The following is a 22,945-nucleotide window of genomic DNA, read 5'->3' as shown; positions in this document are numbered from 1 at the left end:
AGAGAGTTTTGGACTAGAATCCCAGGTCTCTTTTTGCACTTCAGTGAAGCTGTAGAGCTCATTAGCAGAGAGAGTGTGTCATTAAGTATATTTAAGATGGAGTTTTAAGATTTAAGCTTTAAATCAGAGGTTCATGGGTTATGCGGAAAAGCAGTAAAGTGGAGTTGAGTATTATCATTGAATGGCAGAGTAGATTTGATGGACCAAATAGTCTATGCAGCCTGAACCTCAGTTTGGATTCTTCCAGGCCCAATCAATTCATAACTTCAATATAGCCTTAGTACAAATATTTAGAACTGAATTACAGAGGTTCAGCAGTGGTGACTATCTTTGACTTCAAGGCCACATTTGACCAACTGTGGCATCAAGGAGTGCTAGAAAAACTGGAGTCAATGAGAATTAGGGGAGAAACTGTTAGAGACATGTCGTCTGGCATTAAGGAAGATGATTGTGGTTCTTGGAAATAAAACATTTAAGCTCAAGGATATGTCTGCAGGAATTCCCCAACCATCTTCAACTGCTTCATCAATGAGCATCCCTCCATCACAAGGTCAGAAGTAGGGATGTTCACTGGTGTATTCACAACATTCAGCAACATTCACAATTCCTCAGATACTGAAGCAGTCCATGTTTAAATGCAGCAAGACCTGAAAAATGTCCAGGTTTGGGCTGACAAGTGGCAAATAACGTTTGTAGGATACACGTGCCAGGTATTGACCATTTCCCACAAGAGAGATTCTAACAAATGCCCCTTGACATTCAACATCATCACCATCATTGATTCTTCTGGTATCAGCATCCTGAGGGTTACCATTGACCAAAAACTGAACTGGACTAGCCATATAAATACTATGGCTACAAGCACACGTTAGAGGCTAAGAAACCTGCAGTGTATAACTCACTTCCTGACTCCCCAAAGCCAGTCCATCATCTATGTGGACTAGTTAGGACTGTGATGGAATCCTCCCCACTACCCTGAATGAGTGCATCTCTGTTAATGTATAAGAAACTGGTGGCTCAGTGGTTAGTACTGCTGCCTTACAACACCAGGGACCCAGGTTCGATTCCACTCTTGAGCAACTGTGTGAAGTTCGTACATTCTCCTTGTGTCTACAAGGGTTTCTGCCGGGTGCTCAGGTTTCCTTCCACAGTCCAAAACTTTACAAATTAGGTGGATTGGCTAGGCTAAATTACCCATTGTGTTCAGGGATGTGTAGGTTAGCAGTGGGAAATGCAGAGTTACGGGGGTAGGGTAAGGGGATGGGTCTGGGTGAGATGCTGTTCAGAGGATCGTTATGGACTGGCTGGGCTGAAGGGCCTATTGCCACACTAGGAATTCTAAGACCATCCAGGACAAAGCAAACTGTTTGATTGACACTGCATTCATGAACATTTATGGCAGCCATGTGTGCCATCTAAAAGATGCAATGCAAACATTCACTAAGGCTTCCTAGATAGCACCCGCCAAACCTACAGCCGCTACTGCAATAGTGCAGATACAGGGGAGCACCACCATCTGCCAGTTTCCATCTAAGCCACCTGCTATACTGACTTGGAAATATATTGCCATTCCTTCCATTCAAATATATTGCTCGCTCTGAAACTTTGCAACACCTCCCTGACAGCATTGTGTATGTATTTGCACCAAATAGATTGCAGCTGCTGAAGAAGACTGCCACCCTGTCAAGGGCAATTAGGAATGGGCAATTAATGCCAACAACAGCCACATTCCGTGAGTAAATAAAAAAAGAAGCCTTCTTATGGTAGTTCAGATTTATAAATAACGACAGTAGATGTTCCAACTTTCATTCTGTTATGTGGCTGATCAGGAATTTCTGCTGCATTTACCATTGGTGTGAGGGAAGAGTTTGTAGGTTGACACACGACCAATTAAGCCCTATTATGAACACACCTGCCTTGGCCATCAAGCCTTGAAGTAGGATTCAAACTCAGAACATCTAGTTGAGAGAGAATGACGCTACCCATTGTAATACAAGACATTTCAGTTCTCCTTTACTGATCATCTATTGTTCCTTTTAAGCTGGAGTATTAGTTCTTCAAGTTCAAAAGCCCACCCTTATTTGTTTGCCAAACCCATCTCTGGGCCAATTAAGGGAGAACCCAGTGAAAATTGGAGCCAATAAGTGACTGCCCCCATAAGGACAGGTTCAGGATCCGGAAACTCAATTTCTCTTCCTGGTTCCAGAGAAAAATTCCAGTCCCTAATATGGATAATTCAATTCCAGCCAATTAGAATTCTTCTGAGACTAGAGTCAAACTGCATTATCTGTTTTTGTAAAAAAAAATTACATGAAATTGTAATAGAATAATATGACATGTTGCACAAAGGATGTTTGGTTATTTTCTTTTATATCTAGAATTGTTATCACAAATGACCACATGGCTTTTTACTCACCATCAAATCACCTGTGATATTTTTCATCTATTAACTACCATTGCCAAATCACCCGTGTTCCTCTTGATTGATTTACATGCAAAGCCTGTTAAAGGCCATGCAATAACCCCAAAGATGAGGAAAAAATAGGAAGGAATGTTTGTTTTATTTTGGGAATGTTTGTTATAGAACTAGAGTAAATAAGAGCAGCTGATTATACTTCTGGGCCCTGAGTTTGAAATAATTTAACTAGTAATCAGAGCTAAATAGAAATCCAATAACAACTGTGAAAACCATAATTAACTGTCTCTCAAAGCTTCTTAAGACCTAATGGGATAATTTACATCCCTTCATAAGTCCCATTAATTGTATACTAAGCATAATGAGCTGCATTTTGTGAGCCATTCTTTTTTAATCAGAGAAAGTAAAACAATGGGAGTAAAAAAAAGGATGGGTAGTCACACTCTCAAAGGATAATAGGGCTAGCTATGGAAATATTCTTGGTGATGATCTTTGAAAAATGAACTAAGGAACTTTTTTCTATTCATTTGAGGAAATCAAATGAGGGGTTGAACAAGGCACTGTCAAAGTTGAAAGCAGGAGGAAAGAAAATTGGATGTAAGAGGAAGTATTCAATGAGTAATACCAAGCCAAAGGTTAAAATTTTTAAGGGAAAGGAAGTTCAAAAATGAAGAGTTTCACATTTTGGAGGTACAAAGAAAAAATTTTATACCAGATAGCTCACTAGTCAACCTAATCAATGTAAGAGGAAGTGTGTGTAAGCAGATGTATGTGCAGCTAAGGGTGAACTATTAAAGAAAGTTTGAGATCTATTGACATTGTAGCATCACGTTTTTAAATTGAAAGAGATGGAAAGATTGTAGTGAAAGAATGAGATACTAGTCTACATAGAAAAGGCATCAAAGATAGTCAATTGTTTCTTTATTTGGTTAAGATATGACCCCACTGGTAAGACCAGTATCAGTTGTCCTTCTGTAATTGCCTTCCAACGGGCAGTGGTGTGCTGCCATCTTGAACTGCAACATTCTATGTGATGCAGTACATTCACATGATATTAAGAGGGCATTCTAACTTTTTGATCTAGCAACAATGAGGCTATGACAGTGCAGTTCCAAGTAGGGCTGGTGTGAGAGATTTGGAGGTTAACTTGCATGTTGTGGTGTTCTACTGCCCTTGTTTCGTAGATAATATAGATGCTTTTCAAGGAGTTTTGACAAGTTATTGTGGTGCCTACACAATGCTTTCTTTGTGCACCCCTTCATTCCTGAAGAGATCCTTTGGCTGATTGCATGACTTGTGCCAGAAAACCAGGAAGTTGTTGGGTTTGGGTCAGGATGCTACAATTGACCAAAGCAAGGAGGAAGAAAGTCAGCTAGGACACTTGTCCTAGGATGCAAATATATATCAATCAAACCTTGCTCAAACACCCTGCAAACTGATGAATAACCTAACCAGCTGAAGGCTGGCCCTTACTCATGAATAATGATTACTTGGGCAGGTAGGCAGCATTGAACCATATTTCAGCTAGGAGTTGTTGGCATCAGGACAAGCGAAGTAGGAAGAAGACTGGCCAGCAAAACATTTAATCATGCTGATATTTCCATTTATGGAATACTTCCTGGAACAGTTTTTTATAATGTTGGTTCCTAATCCTACCTTTTGTCATACTGTAGTAACTTTTCAGTAACTCAATCACAATGCATTTGCAATTCCCACAAAGTTTTAAATAGTGAATACTTTGTTCAATATCACAACAATTATCGAAGGCAGTGAGGGATCTGTAAAAGCAGTGACATAAAAAGGATTTCCTACCCTTTACAGAAACTGATAAAGTCACAGTGGTCACTCGACCGCCCTTTTGGACATATTGACTACTTCTGACAGCAAACCATTTGGCATTTATGTTACTATTCAAGGTAGCTAGAGAAGCAGAAAGAAAAACTGTCCATTTTAGTTGTGGTTATTCACATTAACAATTTCTTTCTGACTTTTAAGCAGGACCAGCTATAAATAAATGGACTATTTTAAAAAAAAAACAAGTACCACATAGACGTGAACCCAGGAAAGGAATGAGAAAGCCAGGTGAAACTGTTGATAGCTTTCCTTTGTTACAATTGAAGTGAGGTTTGTGTAAACAGTCCCATTTAAACCTTTTGCCAAATTGTTATGCAGTTGTGAATAGACAAACAATGTCATAAATGAGTTTCTGTGTTTATTAACATTTTAATCGCCTGTGCTTTTGTTTACACAGGCATGACATTTAAAACAAAATATTTTGTATTCAATTTATTTTGTTTTGTATTCCTTACTCCTGTTCTTTCCTGGATTAGAAAAAAAGGAAATTGTGAACAAATCCAAAAATTAGCATTAACACCTCAGGCTTCAGAGTTCTTTCATTGTGTGCCAGTCAAACAAAAGCCCTAATTAAAAAGCTTTTTATCTGCAACCTCACTTTAAAACTTGATGCATCATTCATTTAATAAAGATAAATTCACTTCATATAAAATGCATCTATGAATACATTGTGTCAGGATTATCAAAGAATTGTTAGGCCCATTATAGATAATTGTTAATTGACAAACACAAGATTTGTGGATAGGGAGATATTCTGATGTTCCAAGGCTACTTTGGAAAATAATAGTCACATATTGATTTTTGTTGGAGCTTTTGTTTGAGTTTGTGCAGATAATTATGAGCTGCATTAAAACACAGGCACAATGATGTTTGAATATTGTCATGACCGCTATTTGACTGGCAGTTTGTAAAGCACACCCATGATCAAGTGAGAAATAAAAACTATATATTTTCAGAAGATAACAGATGCAGGCCATGATAGAAATTCATAAAATGCAAAAGAGGCAACTTTTTAGTTGACTAGTATTTGCTGGCAAAACTTATTCTTTAAAGAACTTCTGATACTAAGCACCAAAAAACCAGTCAACATTTATCCCAAAACCAAATCAGATTGTCTGATCATTTATGCCAATGCTGTTTGTAAGATAATCAAATTAAAAGCCACGTTTCCAATATTAGAGCAGGAATTGCTTACATGTATTGGGATTTTTTTCAAGAATTTCTTAATACTTAAACACTAATTTGTTTAGAATGGCAAGTAGTGATGCATGATCTAAAAAGGTAAACCAATAAAACAGGTCTTTATGAACAATAGGTAGATTGTTACCAAGGGGGCATCTGCTGTCTGTACCTGTGGTTTAAGAGCTGTCGCTGTTGTTCTGAGTTCTTATAAACAGGAGGGCAAAAGATCCTTGAAATGTCAGACTTCATTTCATCTACGAGGCAGATAAGCAGTTGCCAACACTTTGCCTTTGCAGCCCTGTATTCACTAGTCAGATTTGTATCCACAAGCTTTCAGCATCAAACCCTGTCAAAGCAAAATGTGCCTACATCCTGATCCCTATCCCTGACTAGGGACTAGTATTGCAAAACCATAGAATTTAGCATTATTATGATATTTAGCTTAATTCTGCTATACTTAATTTAATACTTCAATTTAGAAGTCATAGAAATTGCAGCACAGAAGGAGGTCATTGTGTCTCTGCTGGTGCTAGTTCCTCAAATTGGAGTTATCTACTCTAATTCCATTTCTCTCATGCATCATTTCATTTACTTTTTTTCAAGTACTTGCACAAATTCCTTTTAAATGCCCTCTGCTGAGCTCCTGCAGCCACTCCTGGTAAAACATCCCGTATTCTAATAACAGCCTGTGTGAACCCACTTCAAGCTTCTTCCTTTGATGTTACTATCAATTGTTAAAACACTACCAAATCTTTCATTATTTATTCTTGGAAAAATTATTTGTAACTTTGAAAACCTCTTAATTTTTCCTTTTTTTTACTTTCTTTGTTGCTGTGGAAAGAAAACATAAATTCTCTTCATAGTTATAACTTGGAATACTTATCTTTTCTACAATAGAGTGCCTATAGCTCTACACAATTTCCCACAATGATATTGCCAATCTTTTGTACAAATGCAACATAATTTCATTCCTTTATTTTTGCTGCTCAAGAGTAAGGGACAATGTACTTGTATGTGTTTTTCTACCTGTACTTCAAAACATATTCTTTATAGCTTTAGTTTCTGTAATCTTACATTCTGAATCTTACCATCTTTTTAAAAAACTTCTTTTTTTTCTGCATTGAATTAAATCTACCAACGATCATTTACCTTCTTTCAATTATTACATTTATCTTAATTTCACATGTAATCTTCCATATTTATTTAATTTCTTTAATTCCGTATGTCAACATCTCTGATAAAATTAGTCGTGTGTCCAGGCTTAATTTCAGTCATTAAATCAGAAAAGTGTACTCTCCAATAAATGGTAAATGGGTTTAACTATAGTTCAATATAAATTTAGCTAAACTGCACAGTTTTCATGATGTGAATGTATAACATCATTAACCATAGGAACCTATTATATGGAAACATTTCCTTCTGCGTTTTGCTGTAGTGAGATTTGTTACCAGTGTTTAAGATACCCTGATCACATTTGTCAATGCAGGGTTGATGTCAAGATCCCCCTAATGATGCATCTTAATTGCAACTTCCATCCTCCCAAGGAAGATAAACAGGCACGTGAACAGATCAGGTTTTCTGTTACCCTTGCATTGATTCAGTCAGACATTTTAGCTCAGTTTCTTTAGTGAGACCTTATCTGGACATTTTTGTACTTAGTATACTCCTTTCAGAAATCAAAACAATCAGATTATTTTTCCATATCAAGAATCCCAATTCCACAGCCCCAGTACACCTGAAAGAGCAGAGAAAATATCAGGGTATTGGAAATCAAGTTAATATGAGAAACTGAATAGATAGCAATGTAGGAGCTTCAGAGGACAAAGAAATAAGGTACAGAAAAGAGCTGGCCACATCCAAAAATTGAGATCAGTACAAAAGTTTGTGAAGAGAAAAAAGTGGATTCTGAAAATAAAAGTACAAACTTTTTTAAAGTCTTGAATAATGCTTTGCTGTATGAGGTGTATCTTTAGTATAGATTTCACATTTCCTAGTCAGGTCAACCTTATGAGTTGTTATTTTCACTATATTCGTTGGTTTAATAATGTGGAGTTGGCACCATATTGGTGATGTCATTGGAGGACGAGGATTGGAATCATACCATGGCAAATGGTCAAATTTGATTTCAATGAATTTGTGCATTAAAAATCTAGTCTAATGGTGACCATGTACTGATATCATAAAAACCCATCTGGTTCACTAATGGCCTGAGGGAAGCAAATCTGCTTACCTGCCTTGCATGTGACTGCAATATGGTTGACATTTGCTGACATATTTACACACACAAGTGTTTGCATAATTATTTGTTGTGAAAGTAAAAAGTGCAATATTTCTTATTAATTTAATGTTTAAAAATGGTCAAGCAGATGTATTGTCTTGATTGAGAAGGTGAAAATATGTTTCACTCAAACTGTGGAGGAAAAAAAAGAAGCGGACTTGACTATTGGCATGCTTGATTGCTTAACCAAAGTGTAACAGCTCAAAAGCAGCTTATTATTACCTGTTCAAAAGCAATTAGAGACGAGCAACAAATGCTGGCCTTGCACATTTATTTTTTTCAAAGATCATTAAATTTCATGCGACAGGAGAGGCATTTGAAGCAGATTAGTTGTTATATTTCTGAATCAATTTCTTCTGTTTCCCTGGCCAAAATTATGAATTTAATGAATTATTTCCTTAAGAAAAATTGAGTGAAACTAGGTACTATTCTAGTAGCTTTTGGTGTCTAACTATATTCTTGCTCATTAGAGAACATTAGGGACCTGCAGTGCATCAAATCTGCAATAAAGCTGACTGCCTATCAGCATGAAGTGAACAGATTATTTGACTTGGTTCTGACAGGCAATTACTTAATTTTTACACGTGTCATCCTTCATTTCCTGATGGAAGGCTAGAATTCATATACTTTAGACTGAAATGTAGGAAGATTACAAGCTTCCAAAGTTTACTTATCTATGTCTTTTTTTTGTTTATCCACCAATAATTGTCAGATTCATTCAGTGTAATGGGTAAGAAAACTACAATTTAATAGAATATTAATTGTTTATGCTCTGTCAACTGTGATAGATGTGACAAATTTGGCTGAAAACTGCTTAAACAATTGCTACTATGGCAGTTGGCAGAATTTTCCCTTCTAAGCATTAAAGAAATTTTTTTTAAATTGGAAGGAAATGGAAAATAAATTCTAGTTCTTCCAAATGATGGCATTTTCCAATGACTGCCTTCAATCTGCTTCCATTCTCTACTAACTCATGTTGCCTTTCTGAATAATATTCTGTTAGAGTCTGAGTGCCTGGTAAGCTTCATTTAGATATTCCCCAGTTGTCAGACCAAACTATCCTTAACTGAAAAGGTTATTTTAAAAGAACTCCAGTATTGCAATGAAGGAATAATACCTTGAATTGATTGTCTCTGGCACAATCTTTAAGCCTTAACACAGTATTGGATTTCAACCCATAACTAATAATTGATTTTACAAAGCATTACTAGTATGTGAAAAATATTCAGCCTGAAACATAATATTTGGAATTCCAGGTAAAAAGATCAGTTGGAAAATTATTTGCACTAGCTTATAATAATTCTTTCAGCATATTATAATGAAACTCAAAAACAAACAATCTCACACAAATGATTTTCTTCCTAGAATGTTTGACTGTCTTTAGTGTATATCTACAGTGATTCACCCCAATTTGTAGTGTTAGATAAGACTGATATTAGGAAAGCATGTACTTTTTAAAAACTTTTATATATGGCATTGCTGCCTCACCTGTCAAAGCCACAGTAAGTCCCATTGTTTTAAGACTTTTGAATTTATTATGCTCATCAGGGAAATGGATGCCATTTTGAATGAAAGACTTTTCAAGTTTGGTGAATCTGGGTGGAAGTGGATACTGTCCCTTCTGGCAGATTTGGTGGTGAGGGACACTTGGCAGGAGGGCGCGGATGGGTACCTTGCTACCATGTCACCTTCCTGCCTCTGCAGGTGAGGTCTGTGGGAATTAATATCTACTGGGGGATCACTCCAAGTGAGAAATCCAAAAAGCAAAACTTGGCATGTTTACTTGCAGACTTCTAAGAAGCATCAGGAAGGAGGGCTCAGCGGGATCCACCCCATGCCGTTTCTGCTGACAACCAAATCTCCCACCATTTGACCACCTTTCTACAACTCACCTGTGTTTGGATCTGTGGTCGTCCTAGACCTAAGATTAGTATAACATCAGTAGCAGACACCACCTTCCCAAAGGCACAATCAATCTTGAAGAGATGCCAGGGTCTGTTTTATTGGAAATTTTTTGCCGGTAGGCCATCTAACTCCAGGATCTTTAATCCTGGGATAGGCCTGCTGCTGGCCATGTAATTGCCAAAGAAAGAGACAGGGCTCTTTCTTGCTCTCCAGCCAGTGGGCAGGACCCCCATGGCATTCATTAATTCCCACCCTCTATATCAGTCATATGCACTCTTCAGTCATGTGGCCAGATTTAGGGCAAGTAATATTCTAACACTCTCTCTTTCTTAAAATTGTGCAACACTATCAATCTCCTCAGGCCCATTGTACCAATATGACTGACTGACTGACTGACTGACTGTTTTTTTGGTATAAAGGCAGGTATATGAGATTAGGGATGGTGAAACAGGCTTGAGGGGCTGATTGGCCTATTCCTATTGCTATGAGTGAGTTGAAGGTTTCCAATTTCACTACCTTATTCAGGAGGCCGTTCCTAAGACTGATTATTGATTGTGTGATGGAAATGGAAAAGCATCATGGTGGCTGCCAATTCGCTATCTGCCCACTTTGTGTTACTAAGCATATACCAATTTCACTCCTGGTGTGTGGCCTTCTGGTATGAATTGACTACAGATCAAAAAGAAGAAAATTTCCTCATTGACCTGGCTGTAAGTGTCCTTTATGAAATGAGTTTGGGCTGTCTCGGCACAGTTCCTTGTACTTACTGGTCCACGTTGCAAAACTGCCTATAATTCAGTACAAAATTGGCACTAAATTGCCAGTCTCAGAGAGATTACAAAGATATCCCTCTATCTTGAGAGCAGGCTGTCAGACTGAATATGCTCTCAGACAGAGAATGTGGGTTGTGAAGGAGGGGACTTAAAATCTGTGGGGATGAATTCCTCCTGTGCTGTGTGTCATGAAATTGTAAACAAATTTAACTGGCTTGTGATTTTGCTATGTATGAAATCTTCCTACATCAGGGGGAGAATAATGCATTTTCAAATAGAATTTTAAAAAAAATTTGAAACATGATTATTATAGAAATAGTACTTTACAAATCATTTTACAAGTCACTTTTTTTAGATTTTTTTTTGTTGAGTTGTAGGTCAGTCTTTGATGACCTGCGTTTCAGCGCCATGGAGCAGCACCTTATACACCTCCCACTTAATGGGCTGAAAATGTTAAAGTCTTTGCAGTGTTGGTTATAAATAACATACAGTTATCATGAAAGTGTTACCTTTCTATTAAGCTAACATTTCCTGTATTATGCAGAAGCTTTCAAGCCCCCAGAGGTCTCAGCTTGAAAAGACAAAGTGGTTATGAAGTAACACTTACAATTGTAAATAATAGTAGGAGAGGATCCAATTTGCATTGTACAATGAATCACAGTTTATAAAGTCCCACTGTAAGTGAGGATCGCCCACTGTTCTGCCAATTTGAGTTTCGACTGTTTGATTGTTTCTTACTGTAGCTTATAGAATGTGATTCTATGTTGCATAATTTATCATCAGCATCATGTTAACCCTCCTGAATCTTTGAAATATTGGGATATTTGAAAAATTTAAATTAATGCCGTGACCACTTTTGAGTCATGACAACATAGTCCATTTTATTAGGGTATCTGAATTCAATGTGTTCAAATTGAATTTCATTGCATTTGTTGTCTTGGAGAAAACCTGGTACGGTAAGATTTAATTTAGGAATCCAATGTCACAGATCCAAACATCGTCAAAAACACTAAATAAAAACCAAAATAACTGCTGGTGCTGTAAATCAGGAACAAAACCAGAAGTTACTGGAAAAGCTCAGCAGGTCTGGCAGCATCTGTGAAGAGAAGTCAAAATCCGATGACCCTTCCTTGGAACCAGACCGGAAACGTTAACTCTGATTTCTCTTCACAGGTGCTGCCAGGCCTGCTGAGCTTTTCCAGTAACTTCTGGTTTTGATCATCAAAAATATGTCGACATTCACAACAGTTCAATGTGGTTAAAGCATCCCTAGAATTGCACAAAATAGCTTTTAGGCTTGGTTATGCTAGTGTTTGTTTCACGTTTAAGACACGCAAAGGAAACTGGTTCACTGTAAACTAGGCAGCAATGTACTTACTGCATTTAAATTTTCTGTGCTATTTATCAAGTGAACAATCAAATTTCTAAATAATAATAACAATATCCTCATTACCAAGTGGACATAGGCAAGGTAGCTCTCTTTTTTTTTAAATATCGGCTTTGAGAATGAACATAGAATGTGAATTTTGTGTTAGAGCCAGTCCCAAGCATTTATTCTAGCTTGTGTTTCTTTATTTCCCCTTTTCTGCCTTCATTGGGATAAAGGGTAGTAAAGGTGACTGTGATCTGAATTGAAAATGTTTGACACTATATGTTGTTACTTCTGCAAAGCTTGTTCCTGACGATGCACAGTTGATTTTGTTGGTAATGTATGAGTGTGAATGAGGACAGAAATGTACATATTGGTGATGCTTTACACAGTTGAATATTATGCTGACACTATCAAATGAAGTTCACGCACATTGAATGGTCAGTTGGGTGAGATATCATAGAACTGGTTGTAATCAAAGTATATCTCAACAAGAAGCCAATAACTTTAGGTTGGGGTTAAAAATCCTGTCTGGTTTTGAAATTTGTAATGAATCCTTTATCTATGACAACCTATACACTGGTGTAATAGTCGTCTTGCCATTTAAAAATCCTTTAATTATAAACAAACAATAGTGAACCTGCCAGAAATAAAAAGTTATGATCAAAAACAAGCTCAGGAACTTTAGTTGTAATGCAGTTAATATTTTATTAGTAAGAATATACAAGAATGTTGAGAAATATCAAAAGGAGTTTCCAAAAGTTAACAGATTGATATGTGGGATGTAAACATATTTTTATATTTAAATCATGAGCATCAGGATTGAAAAGAGCAGAAAAATATTTTTATACTTTTGCACCTGGTAAGTATTTAAGGTAATTAAATAAATGGTATTGTCACAACTTTCCATACCAAGAGATAAAACTGCTTGGTTTTGTTTTATCTCCTTATCCACTACTGACTGCAAACATAGGAAGGAGTTTAGAGCTGTATTTTACAAACCTAATCAGATTTTTCCAAGAGCTTTCCCTTTGAACGGATAAAGAGGAAATCCTGCTCTGAGGACTTGGTGACAGCTTAATTTTCACAGCTGAGTTTCTCTCTGCTCACTGGCAGTTGTTTAATTACAGGCTTTCAGGGAGGCCACTGGGCATACATTGAGGGGATCAGTGCTTAAACCCTGTCATTTAGTCAGAATGAGTGCAGATAGAACAAGGAATCTGGAAATTTTCACTGCAAGGTGTGAAGTGGACTGTCTGAGTCCCAGTGAGCAGATAATGACAGATGCATTTTAGAGCAAGCTGGGACTGAATGGTGCCTAACTCTGTTTCTGTCAGAAAAGTGATTATTTTTGTCACTCAACAATAATTTTTTTGTGCTGTTTTTCTTTTTTCTTCTCTCGGTAAATGGTTAGGTGTCTATGAGACCCCAGGTGGGATGATTCTGCATGAAGCTCATGTGGACATTGAGGCCTTCGCCATGGACAAGGAAGTGAGGAAAATCAAGCAGCAACTGTCACTGAAGTTTTCTGAGCAGCTGTACAATGGTAAGCACGGAAAATTGTGGAAAATCACTGAATTTAAGGGCTGGAAGTCTTTTGAGACTAGTCAAGCTGCTTGAATCTCAGTTCTGTTGATATGTATTTTTTTCTGAAATCTATTTGAGAGATTCAAGTGGAAATGCAAAGGAAATAGAATTCAGAGTTTGTCTCACATGTGCGCACCATATGCACACACAAATACAACTGAATAAGGACATATCAGGTCAGATGATCAAAAGCTTGTTGAAAGCGAGAGGTCATAATGAGTCTTTGAAAGAAGGAGTAAAAAGTAGTGAGATGGGGGGTTATAAGAAGGGTAATTAAGACCTTGGGGCCAAGGCAACCTAACGTAGGGGCGTATTTCAATTCAGGGATGCTGAAGAGGCCACACTTAGAGAAACGTAGATAACTTGATTGGAAGAGATTAGAGATAGTGTGGGGCAAGTCCATGGATGAATTGAAGGATGAGAATTGTTTGACCGGGAGCCAGTGAAGGACAATGAATATCGGTGATAGGATTATAACTTGTTGTAAATCAAGACATGATAAGATGGTAGAATTTTGAGTCATTTCAAGTTTATGTGGAGTTTAATTTGTGAGTACATTGGAGTATTCTAGGCTGGAGGTAACAGAAACACAAATGAGGATTTTGGTTGCAAATAAGCTGAAAGAGGGGTGAAATTGGGCAATATTACAGAGACGAGTTGAACATTTTTAGACAGAATGTGTATGTATGCTCAGATTACATCTTGAGGTCAAATATGATAAGGTTGTGAACAGAATGTTTTATTGTCAAGGAGAGGAAAGCAGCTAAGACAAAAATACTGCAAATGGTGCAAATCTGAAATAAACATAGAAAATGCAGGAAATACTCCATGAATGTAACAGGCAGTGAGAGGCTTTGATTAGCTGTCCGACCAGCTGAGCTGGAAGTTTCTGAAGTGAAGATGGGGAGGTGGTGAAGAAACGGAGGAAGCCCAAATAAAATTATGGGTGCATGGTTGATCAAAAGTGGACATTGGTTCCCTCAGGTGATCCTTCTCCCTTCTTGGCCTGAGCTCATCACATTGATCTGGACGATGATGTCTGGACCATTGCCAATTGAGAATCTAAGTTAGCATGAGAGATGGGCTTGAATTGCGCAGTAACTGTCAAAAATTGACCTCAGTTGCCCTCATGGAAATTAGCTCAGGGTGGGGATCATGGCAGTGAACCATCACAGAGGCAGATTGCACCAAATTTTGAGCCTGCCTGCCCTTGATATGGATCCCATTTAATTTTAAAATCCTAGCCCATGTGTCAGTTCTGGCCTTAAGCAGTGCAATAATCTTATGAAGACACTGAGTGGTGACTTGGAATTTTAGTGGAAGAATATTTGCACATTTCTTTTCCTCTCCATGTTTTTCATATTTTAAAAAAAAATTGGCCTAGAATAGCTCAGAGTGGTACCCTCACAACAGGAAGATAAGCAGTTTTATATATGAAAAATCTGTCTAATTAGACCTCCTAAAATCCATCATCCAACACATGTCAGAACGTTGAAGAAGTAACATGTCCTGTGGATAAAGAGGAATCAGTGAATTTACATATTACAAGAAGGCATTTCAGAAGAGTTATGGCAATCTGCTGGTGTGATGCTCATGTCACTGGACTAGTAATCTGAAAGCCAGGCCACTGCTCCTGGGAGATAATGTAGTGTGGAGCTAGAGGAGCACAACAGGTCAAGCAGCACCAGAGGAGTAGGAAAGTTGATGTTTTGGGCTGGGACTTTTCTTCAGAACTTTCTGACCTGAAATGTCGACTTTCCTGCTCCTCTGCTGCTGCGTGACCTGCCGAGTTCCTCCAGCTCCCCACTGTGTTGTCTCTGAATCCAGCAACAGCAGTTTTTGATTTCTCCCACTGCTCCTGGGACATGGATTCAAATCTGACCATGGCAGCTGAAATATAAAAATGAGTGGTAATAATGGTAAACATGATGCCATCTCAATTTTTTTTTAGAAAACCTTTGATTTTGCATATTTCCTTTTGGGACGGAGGTCTTCTGTCTTGACTGGAACTGGTTTACATGTGACCCCAGACTCTTGGTGACATGGTTGACTCATAACTGCCCTCTGAAATGGTCTAGCAAGCCATTCTGACTCCAGGGCAATATGGCATGCACACCCAGTACCCAACTTGCCAGTGGCACCCATATCCCACAAAAGAATAAATAATTTGATAAGATGCTGCATCAAAATTTATAGTGGAAAATAAAAATCAAGTAGAGTGTAAAATATTGGCATGGATAGATGATTGGCTGGCTACAGGAGACAGACAGTAAGCCTATATGTACAAATTTCAGGTTGGCCAGATGTGATGAAAGTGTACCCTTGGGGTCAGTGCTGGGACCACAACTTGTCACAATTTATATAAATGAATTGGATAAAGGGACTAAATGCATGGTTGCTGAATGTGCTGATTACAAAAAAATAGATAGGAAAGTGAGTTGTGAAGGAGGAATAAGGAGGTTACAAAGGGATATGGATAGATTAAATGAGTGGGCAAAAATGTAGCAAATGGAGTATAAAGTGGGAAAATGTGAGATTGTCCGTTTTGTGGCAAGATGAGAAAAGAAGCACATTATCTACAAGATGCATTGAAGAAATTTGCCAAAGATCCTTAGACAGCACCTTCCAATCCCACGACCACTTCCATCTAGATGGACAAGAGCAGCAGATGCATAAAACGCCAACATCTGCAAGTTCTCCTCCAAACCACTCACCATCCTGAACTTGCCATTTATTCACTGCTGCCGAGTCAATATCCTGGAATATCCACCCTAACGGCATTGTGGGTCTACCGACAGCAAATATACTGCAGTGGTTCAAGAAGGCAGCTTACCATTACCTTCTCAAAGGCAACTAGGGACGGGCAGTAAATGCTGGCTCAGTCAGCGACTTCCACGTCCCACGAGAAAATTTTTTAAAATGCCACAATTTACTTCTTAGTTCAAGGATTATTTGCTTTTGTCAGTGCTCCCTGTTTTTGAAGTGAATAATTTGAAAAGCTTTAAACTGGTAAATCCTCCTTCTAGGGTTTAGCTGAGGTGTTTAATCCTATTGTCTTTTAAAGAGCTGCTTGAAGTTAATAGGATTTATTTTTATTAATGTTTGGATGTTGGTTACAAAGAAATAGCACGAGTCTCGGAAAAGAAAGGTGAGATCATAATTAGAAATAACTTGTTTAGACCTGGAGACAAAAGGAACATAATCTCCGTACCTGTAAATAAGCCACACACACCCCCCACCTCCACAATTTTCATTATAATGAAGCAATCATTCTACTGCAGTGAGCTGCTACTGCTCTATGTTCTTGCTGGGGGAATAATAATCCAAGAGAAATGACTTTTCTTTAAGACATTTGTAAAGTCATGATATAATGTCGATGGATTAATCTTGTGCCCTATCCTGCTTCTGGGTAGTTGATAAAGGCTTGTACAACCTTGAGAGGTAGCATCTCCTCACAAAGTTAAATATTCTCATGCATCAGCCTCACAACCTATACACTTTTTCTTATTTATTCATGCAATGCTAGTGTAACAAGGAAAATCAACATTTAACACCCATTCCAAGTTGCCCTTGAGGACAATGATAAGCCGCCATCTTGAACTGCTGCAGTCCGTCTGGTGTAGGTACATTTCAGTATTGTTAGAGAAAGCGTTCCAGGATCTAGAGCCAGAGACACTGAACTAACATCGTATGATTCGAAGTCCAGATAGTGAGAGATTTGGAAGGAACTTACAAGTGATAGTGTAACCGTTTGCCTGTTGCCTGTGTTCTTCTAGCTAGTAAGGGTCATAGTTTTGACAAGTGCTTTTGAAGAAGCTTTGACAAGGTACAGTAATACATATTGTAAATGGTGCAAACTGTTGCTACTGTGCAACAATGATGAAGAGTGTGACTCTCCTTAGAGTGTGAATAGAATGCCAATCAAGCAGGCTGCTTTGTTTTCAATTGGGTAACAAACATCTCAGTTGCTATTGGAGCTGCACTGCAAGTGGAAATATTCTGCCTTGTAGACAGTGAATGTGCTTTGGGAAATCAAGAAGCGAGTTATTGTCTCATCAGGTTTTGTAGCCACTGTTTTTATGTTGTTGGATCAATTAAATTCTGGTCAATGGTAACCGCCAGGATGTTGATGGTAGAGAATCCAGCATAGTATTGCCTGTGAATGTCAAGAGGAGATTGGCAGATTCTCACTTCTTTGAGGTTGCCAATAACGAGCACTTAAATGGCAGGGAACATTTTATGCCACATCAGTCCAGGTCTGAATGTTGTTCAGGTTGTGTGCATGCAGGCACAGACTGTGTATCTGAGGAACTACAAATAGTATTGAATCCTGTAAGTGAATATTCCAACTCCTAACCCTCAAGTAGAATGAAGGATTATTTTTGAAGCTTGTGAAGATGGTTGGACTTTAGACTTTTACATTGAGGGACTATGGGGCTCTTTTGGTTCAGTGAAAGTGTCCCTACCTCTGAGCCGAAGTCAAGGTTCAAGACCATCCTGGTCCCAGGGTTGTATCTTAATATGTCTGAACAAGTTGGTTTAAAAATCTACCCTGAGGAACTCATGACAGTCTCTGTGGCACAATTGGTCAGCACATTCAGCTATTAATCGATAAGTTAGTGGTTTGAGACAATCCAGGGACATACACTTTAGGGATGTTGTCGTGCAGCAGTTGTATCCCTACCTGTGAGCCTGGAGACCTGAGTTCAACACCCATTTGCAGCAGATGTGTGTCATAACGTCTCTGAACAAGTTGACTAGAAGATGTCTAGGGACTGTGATGAACCATCAACAATCTCAACCATCTTCCTCTGCACTAGGTATCAGTCCCACCAGTGAAGAGTTTCCTCCTTACACCTGTTGAATTCAGTTATACAAAGGCTTTGTGCCACAGCACTCTGCCAAATTCACTCTTCAGCTCTCTTGTCTATGTTCCGCATTGAGAAACATTGGTTATAATTCAATGTAGAGCTGTCAGTGATAATTAGAAGGTTTCCTTGTTTCCCCCCGCATGATTCACTTGATGTCAAAAGCACCGCCCAGTATCCTTGGCCCAAAGTTTGTTTTTCGGTTGCAAGTTCTTTTCATTTTCATTGTCAAAAAATAGTGCAGTGTTTTCATTAGTTTAATTTTAACATTTTTTTTTGTTTGCAAAAGATTAAATACCTTTTGGGTCCTTATAATTGCTATTGTTGGGAAATAAAACTTTTCTCCATTTTGATATTCAGTACAAAATTGTGTAAAATAAACTCTTTTGCCCTTTCCTGATAAACCCATGCTTAGCATTATATCTGCACTACATCGTTGAGTTTCTTTCATTTAGCAGAGGATCTGTGCTTGAAATTACAGATTTTCTGTCAATACCTGGGGCCTGTTGCACTGGACACCAAGCTCAGGTTTTGAGTTGAGACAGTCCCATATTTATTTAGCCAAGAGTTGGAGACTTACCTGGATTTCAACTGCACTAAGCTGATACACATTGGCTTCTTTTTCCCCTTTGTGGAAAACAATGAAAGGAAAAGGTTATGTCATGATTTCTAAAGGTTAAGTGGGTCATTGAAGGATATGAGAGGTTAGTTGAATGGCAGCACCTTGCATACCTTTATTATCTAAAGAACACTAAATACCTAATTACTTTTCTCCATTAGTAACAGCAGACTGGACAGGAATGGTGTTTACAGGTGTATGGAATGTACTCTGGTTAATGTTCTGCCTCTGTAGACTCTTTGTCAGAGATTCCCTGTTCAGTCTAACCAGTGTTTCTACTTAGGAGCAGGGTCAAAACTATAGAAAACTAAGGTTTAAGTCACAAAAACAATTGTTATCTTTTGCTGTGGTCAACTGAAACTTAACTGTTTAATAAAGGCACCATGTTAATATAACTTGGAACCCGAGAGTGGTAGAATTTGGTTTGTCACTCTGCATTAAATGAGTTCACCTGATGTGAAGCACAATGTCATTTGCTTTAGGTTTTGAGCTTGAATAATGATCCTACTGAGAAGAAACTGCTGTAGTTCTCCAAGCTCTAAAGTCTTAAGTGAAATAATTTATAATCATTTCCCTTACTGGTCCTGTGTCTGTAACACAAAACAGTTTGTCAATTTTACTCCAATCAGAATGATAGGTGATGTGGGAAATTGAAATCTCACACTAGCTAAGTAAATGTTGTTGTTTTGAACTTAATTTTAACTTGTATTTGCATGTAACTGCTATAAAAGTGCTTGATGGATGAGAAGAATAGAAATTGTTCTATTCCCAGCATGAACATTCCTCAATTTGAGTGCAAAACAAAAGTGAGTTTTACATTTAGTTTATTGAAAGTTGTGGATGGATTTTCCCACCATTATCAGCAGAACCCTTTCCAAGGTAGAAATCCATTTTAGCTTAAATGAGAAATACCTAGGTCATTGTTAATCTATTTACTGCTTTTTAATGGGAAGTGTGGCATCAAAGATAACATGTGAAAACTATGGTCTTGCTCAGAATAATTGTTAGCATTGTCTGATGTTTCTATGATATTACGAAAAACAAATTGCATTGTCTCTGCCTCTAGGGAGCTGAACACTAGAGAATACATTACCAAGGTGTACTTGAGCCAGATAAATAGACCGATCTGACAGTGACAGCTTCTTGTACAGAGGGAGAGAAAAAAAAGAGAGAAATTGGAGACTGTCAGTTCTTTTGAGCTTTGATTAGAGATCTTATTTTGGAAAGAGAGTACCAGTGAGCTGCAACAAAAACGTGCATGTTTCAGAATGAAACATATGGACCTTTGATTCCAATCCTGATAAATACTGGGTCAGGTCTCAGCTATTCAGTTAGATTTACTAGAAGGTCTGGGAAGCCCCTTATGGGACTGTTCAGGAGGCCAAGCCAGGCTGTTCATTTGGAGCTCAAAGGGCTGCAGGATGAATTTGAACTGCCTTTGTGACTTCATTCATTGTTCGGGGTGGTAGGACTTTATAATGTTGAAAGAAGCCATTTTTCAGCCCTTTCTTTCTTGAGAGGCTCTCCTTGTAATGACTTCGAAATGCTACAGGTTATGAATTTTTTTTCTTGTGTCATTTCTAACAAATGTAACCCCCACCTCAGAAATGTAAATAAAAAGTATAAATAATTTAAAATGAAACATGTTGAAAATAATGGATTCAAATAGCTGGTTCAAGTTGCACAATAATTAGTGTTTGTTTAAACTAAATGAAAAGATTCTGGTTTATTAGTGAATGAAGACACATGTTTTGAGTATGATAGGAATCATCTTCTTCAGACTCGAAGCGTTAACACTGTTTCTCTTGCCACACATGCTGTCAGACTTGCTGAGTTCTTCCAGCATTTCCTAGTTTGATCGAGAAACTTTCAAGAGGGAGGTGGCAGTAGTAACCAATGTGCCACTGTGCCTGCCTTTCCAATTTGTGCCAAATGGATTGGAAAATCTAAATCTTGCAAGTTACCTTATTCTGTTTCCTGGTTAATTCTCATTTTATCTATAAATCAGGTTAGTTGTACCTATTGAGCTCTGAAGTCAGCATGAAGCTGTTTGTTTGTGAATACTTGATCTAGATGGAATGTATTATGCAAGCCCAATTGTAAGAGTTACAGTAGTATTCAACTGTACACCTCTTTTAAAAATTGAATCTTATTGCAACATGTTACTGGCTCTACAAGATAGCCTGTGTTTGTGACTTAGCGTCACATTATCCCTGAGTTTATCACTTTTTTTTTGCTATAGTTAAACAGTGGAGAGGATAATGTTCTGGGGACCCAAGTTCGAATCCTGCCACGGCAAATGGTAGAATTTGAATTCAATAAATATCCGGAATTAAGAATCTAATGATGTCCATGAATCCATTGTCAATTGTCAAAAAACCCATCTGGTTCACTCATGTCCTTTTAAGGAAGGAAACTGCCATCCTTACCTGATCCGGTATAAATGTGGCTCTAGACCATAGCAGTGGTTGACTCTGAACTGCCCTCTGGGCAATTAGGGCTGGGCAATAAATGCTGCCTGGCCAACAAGGCGTCATCCCGTTAATGAATTTAAAAAACACTGCAGACTGACATCTCCCTGTAACCATGCAGGAAAATGCATGTTGGCACCAGTGAGCAACTCCATAACTGCATGGTTCCTCCATTTAGCTTTGAGTGTTTATGCTGGAACTTCTTACACTGTTCATTGTAGTAACAACCGAGCAAGTAAGGAATTTTGGCTTTGATTAACTATGCACGACATGTTACAATATTCATAGAGAAAAATGTAGACGCTCTAAGTTTACGGACACCAGCTTTTATTAGTGGTGTTAGACTTTGTGTTCTCATTTCATATCATACCTGGTATGGGTGATACTTTAATGCTGCAACATTATTATATGATCACAAATGTTGTCTTTTGGTAGAAAACAGTTGCAAGTCCAGAGATCATGATTTACTTTGGATGAAAAAAACCTAGATTTTTTTTTATTGCAATCGTTCTTACTGCTGATACATTGGAACCATGAAAATTAGCTTTGTCTATTAATCAGAGAGCTTTGCATGAACTTTGCTTTGAGCGTGAGGACTTTCGGAGAAGAGTGAACATTGATGTATTTAAAAATCATGGAAATAAACTCATAGCTTTCTAAATGTAGCAATAACCAGATCATTAAAACATTTTGTTAGATATTTGGCACCATAGTTGGTGTGTTGTGTGGATTGGAGCCTTATCATTTCACTACCTCAGAGTGCAGCGCAGATACATTTGCATCTTCAAAGTGAACTTGAATTTGTTTGTGTTATGTACATCTTTGAGATTTGGGTGGTATTTATGAATTGCATGATTATTGTCATCATGGTTTATGATGTTTTCTTAACCAATGAAACTACTCTTTTGCAACCATTTCAGATTATTTACTCAATATTTGTTCCCTTGTTTAAATTTCATTCTTCATGTTTTGATAGGTTTTTGGGACAGCCCTGAGTGTCAATTTGTACGACACTGCATCAACAAATCACAGGAACATGTTGCAGGGAAAGTTCAAATATCTGTCTTTAAGGGGCACGTTTACATTCTTGGCCGTGAATCACCTACTTCCTTGTACAACCAGGATCTTGTCAGGTATGTACCATCACATTCCTCACTAACTGATCTCCAATTTGTTTCGATAGTGTGAAAACTCCTGCCATAAGGTCAGCTCAGCTGATTTAAGATTCTTCATTCTTTTTGGTTGCATTCCAAAATGCCCACCACAAGATATTTCGAAATCAAAATCTAGCTTTTTATTCTCAGAAATCTAGGACCCGAGTAATTCTTCCTGTCAGGCCATTTCGGATATTAAAGACATGATTCGTTAGTGTATATTGAGCAAAGTGTGCCAAGTTTGAAGATGATGCCAAAATAAGAAACCAAGTATTAAAATAAGAGCAATACAATTGTGGCAGAAGATTTGTATCTTTAGCTAAGAAGATCAGCTAGAAATCATGTCACTGTAAATTTGTAATTGCTGTGAAAGATAAAATGGAAATTCCTTATGTGTTAGGTCACATCAGAACAGAGCTCCTCTTAAAAGGTCTCTTAACAGTTTAAGCACTTGATTTCTAGTGGAAGG

At 37.9% G+C, this 22,945-nt stretch overlaps 1 protein-coding gene across 2 annotated transcripts in view; it reads left to right on the top strand.

Moving 5' to 3' along the window:
• Positions 1–22,945, top strand: part of ass1 (argininosuccinate synthase 1) — a 141,860-nt gene that overhangs the window by 102,979 nt on the left and 15,936 nt on the right. For both annotated transcript variants that reach the window (XM_048559123.2, XM_048559124.2), the window contains exons 12-13: positions 13,192–13,323; positions 22,299–22,455. In XM_048559123.2, coding sequence (XP_048415080.1) covers positions 13,192–13,323; positions 22,299–22,455 — 289 coding nt within the window. The remainder of the gene's footprint in view (positions 1–13,191; positions 13,324–22,298; positions 22,456–22,945) is intronic.

The sequence above is a fragment of the Stegostoma tigrinum genome, chromosome 29, assembly GCF_030684315.1.
Source record: "Stegostoma tigrinum isolate sSteTig4 chromosome 29, sSteTig4.hap1, whole genome shotgun sequence".
NCBI lineage: Eukaryota > Metazoa > Chordata > Chondrichthyes > Orectolobiformes > Stegostomatidae > Stegostoma > Stegostoma tigrinum.
This window is presented reverse-complemented; position numbering and strand designations above follow the sequence as displayed.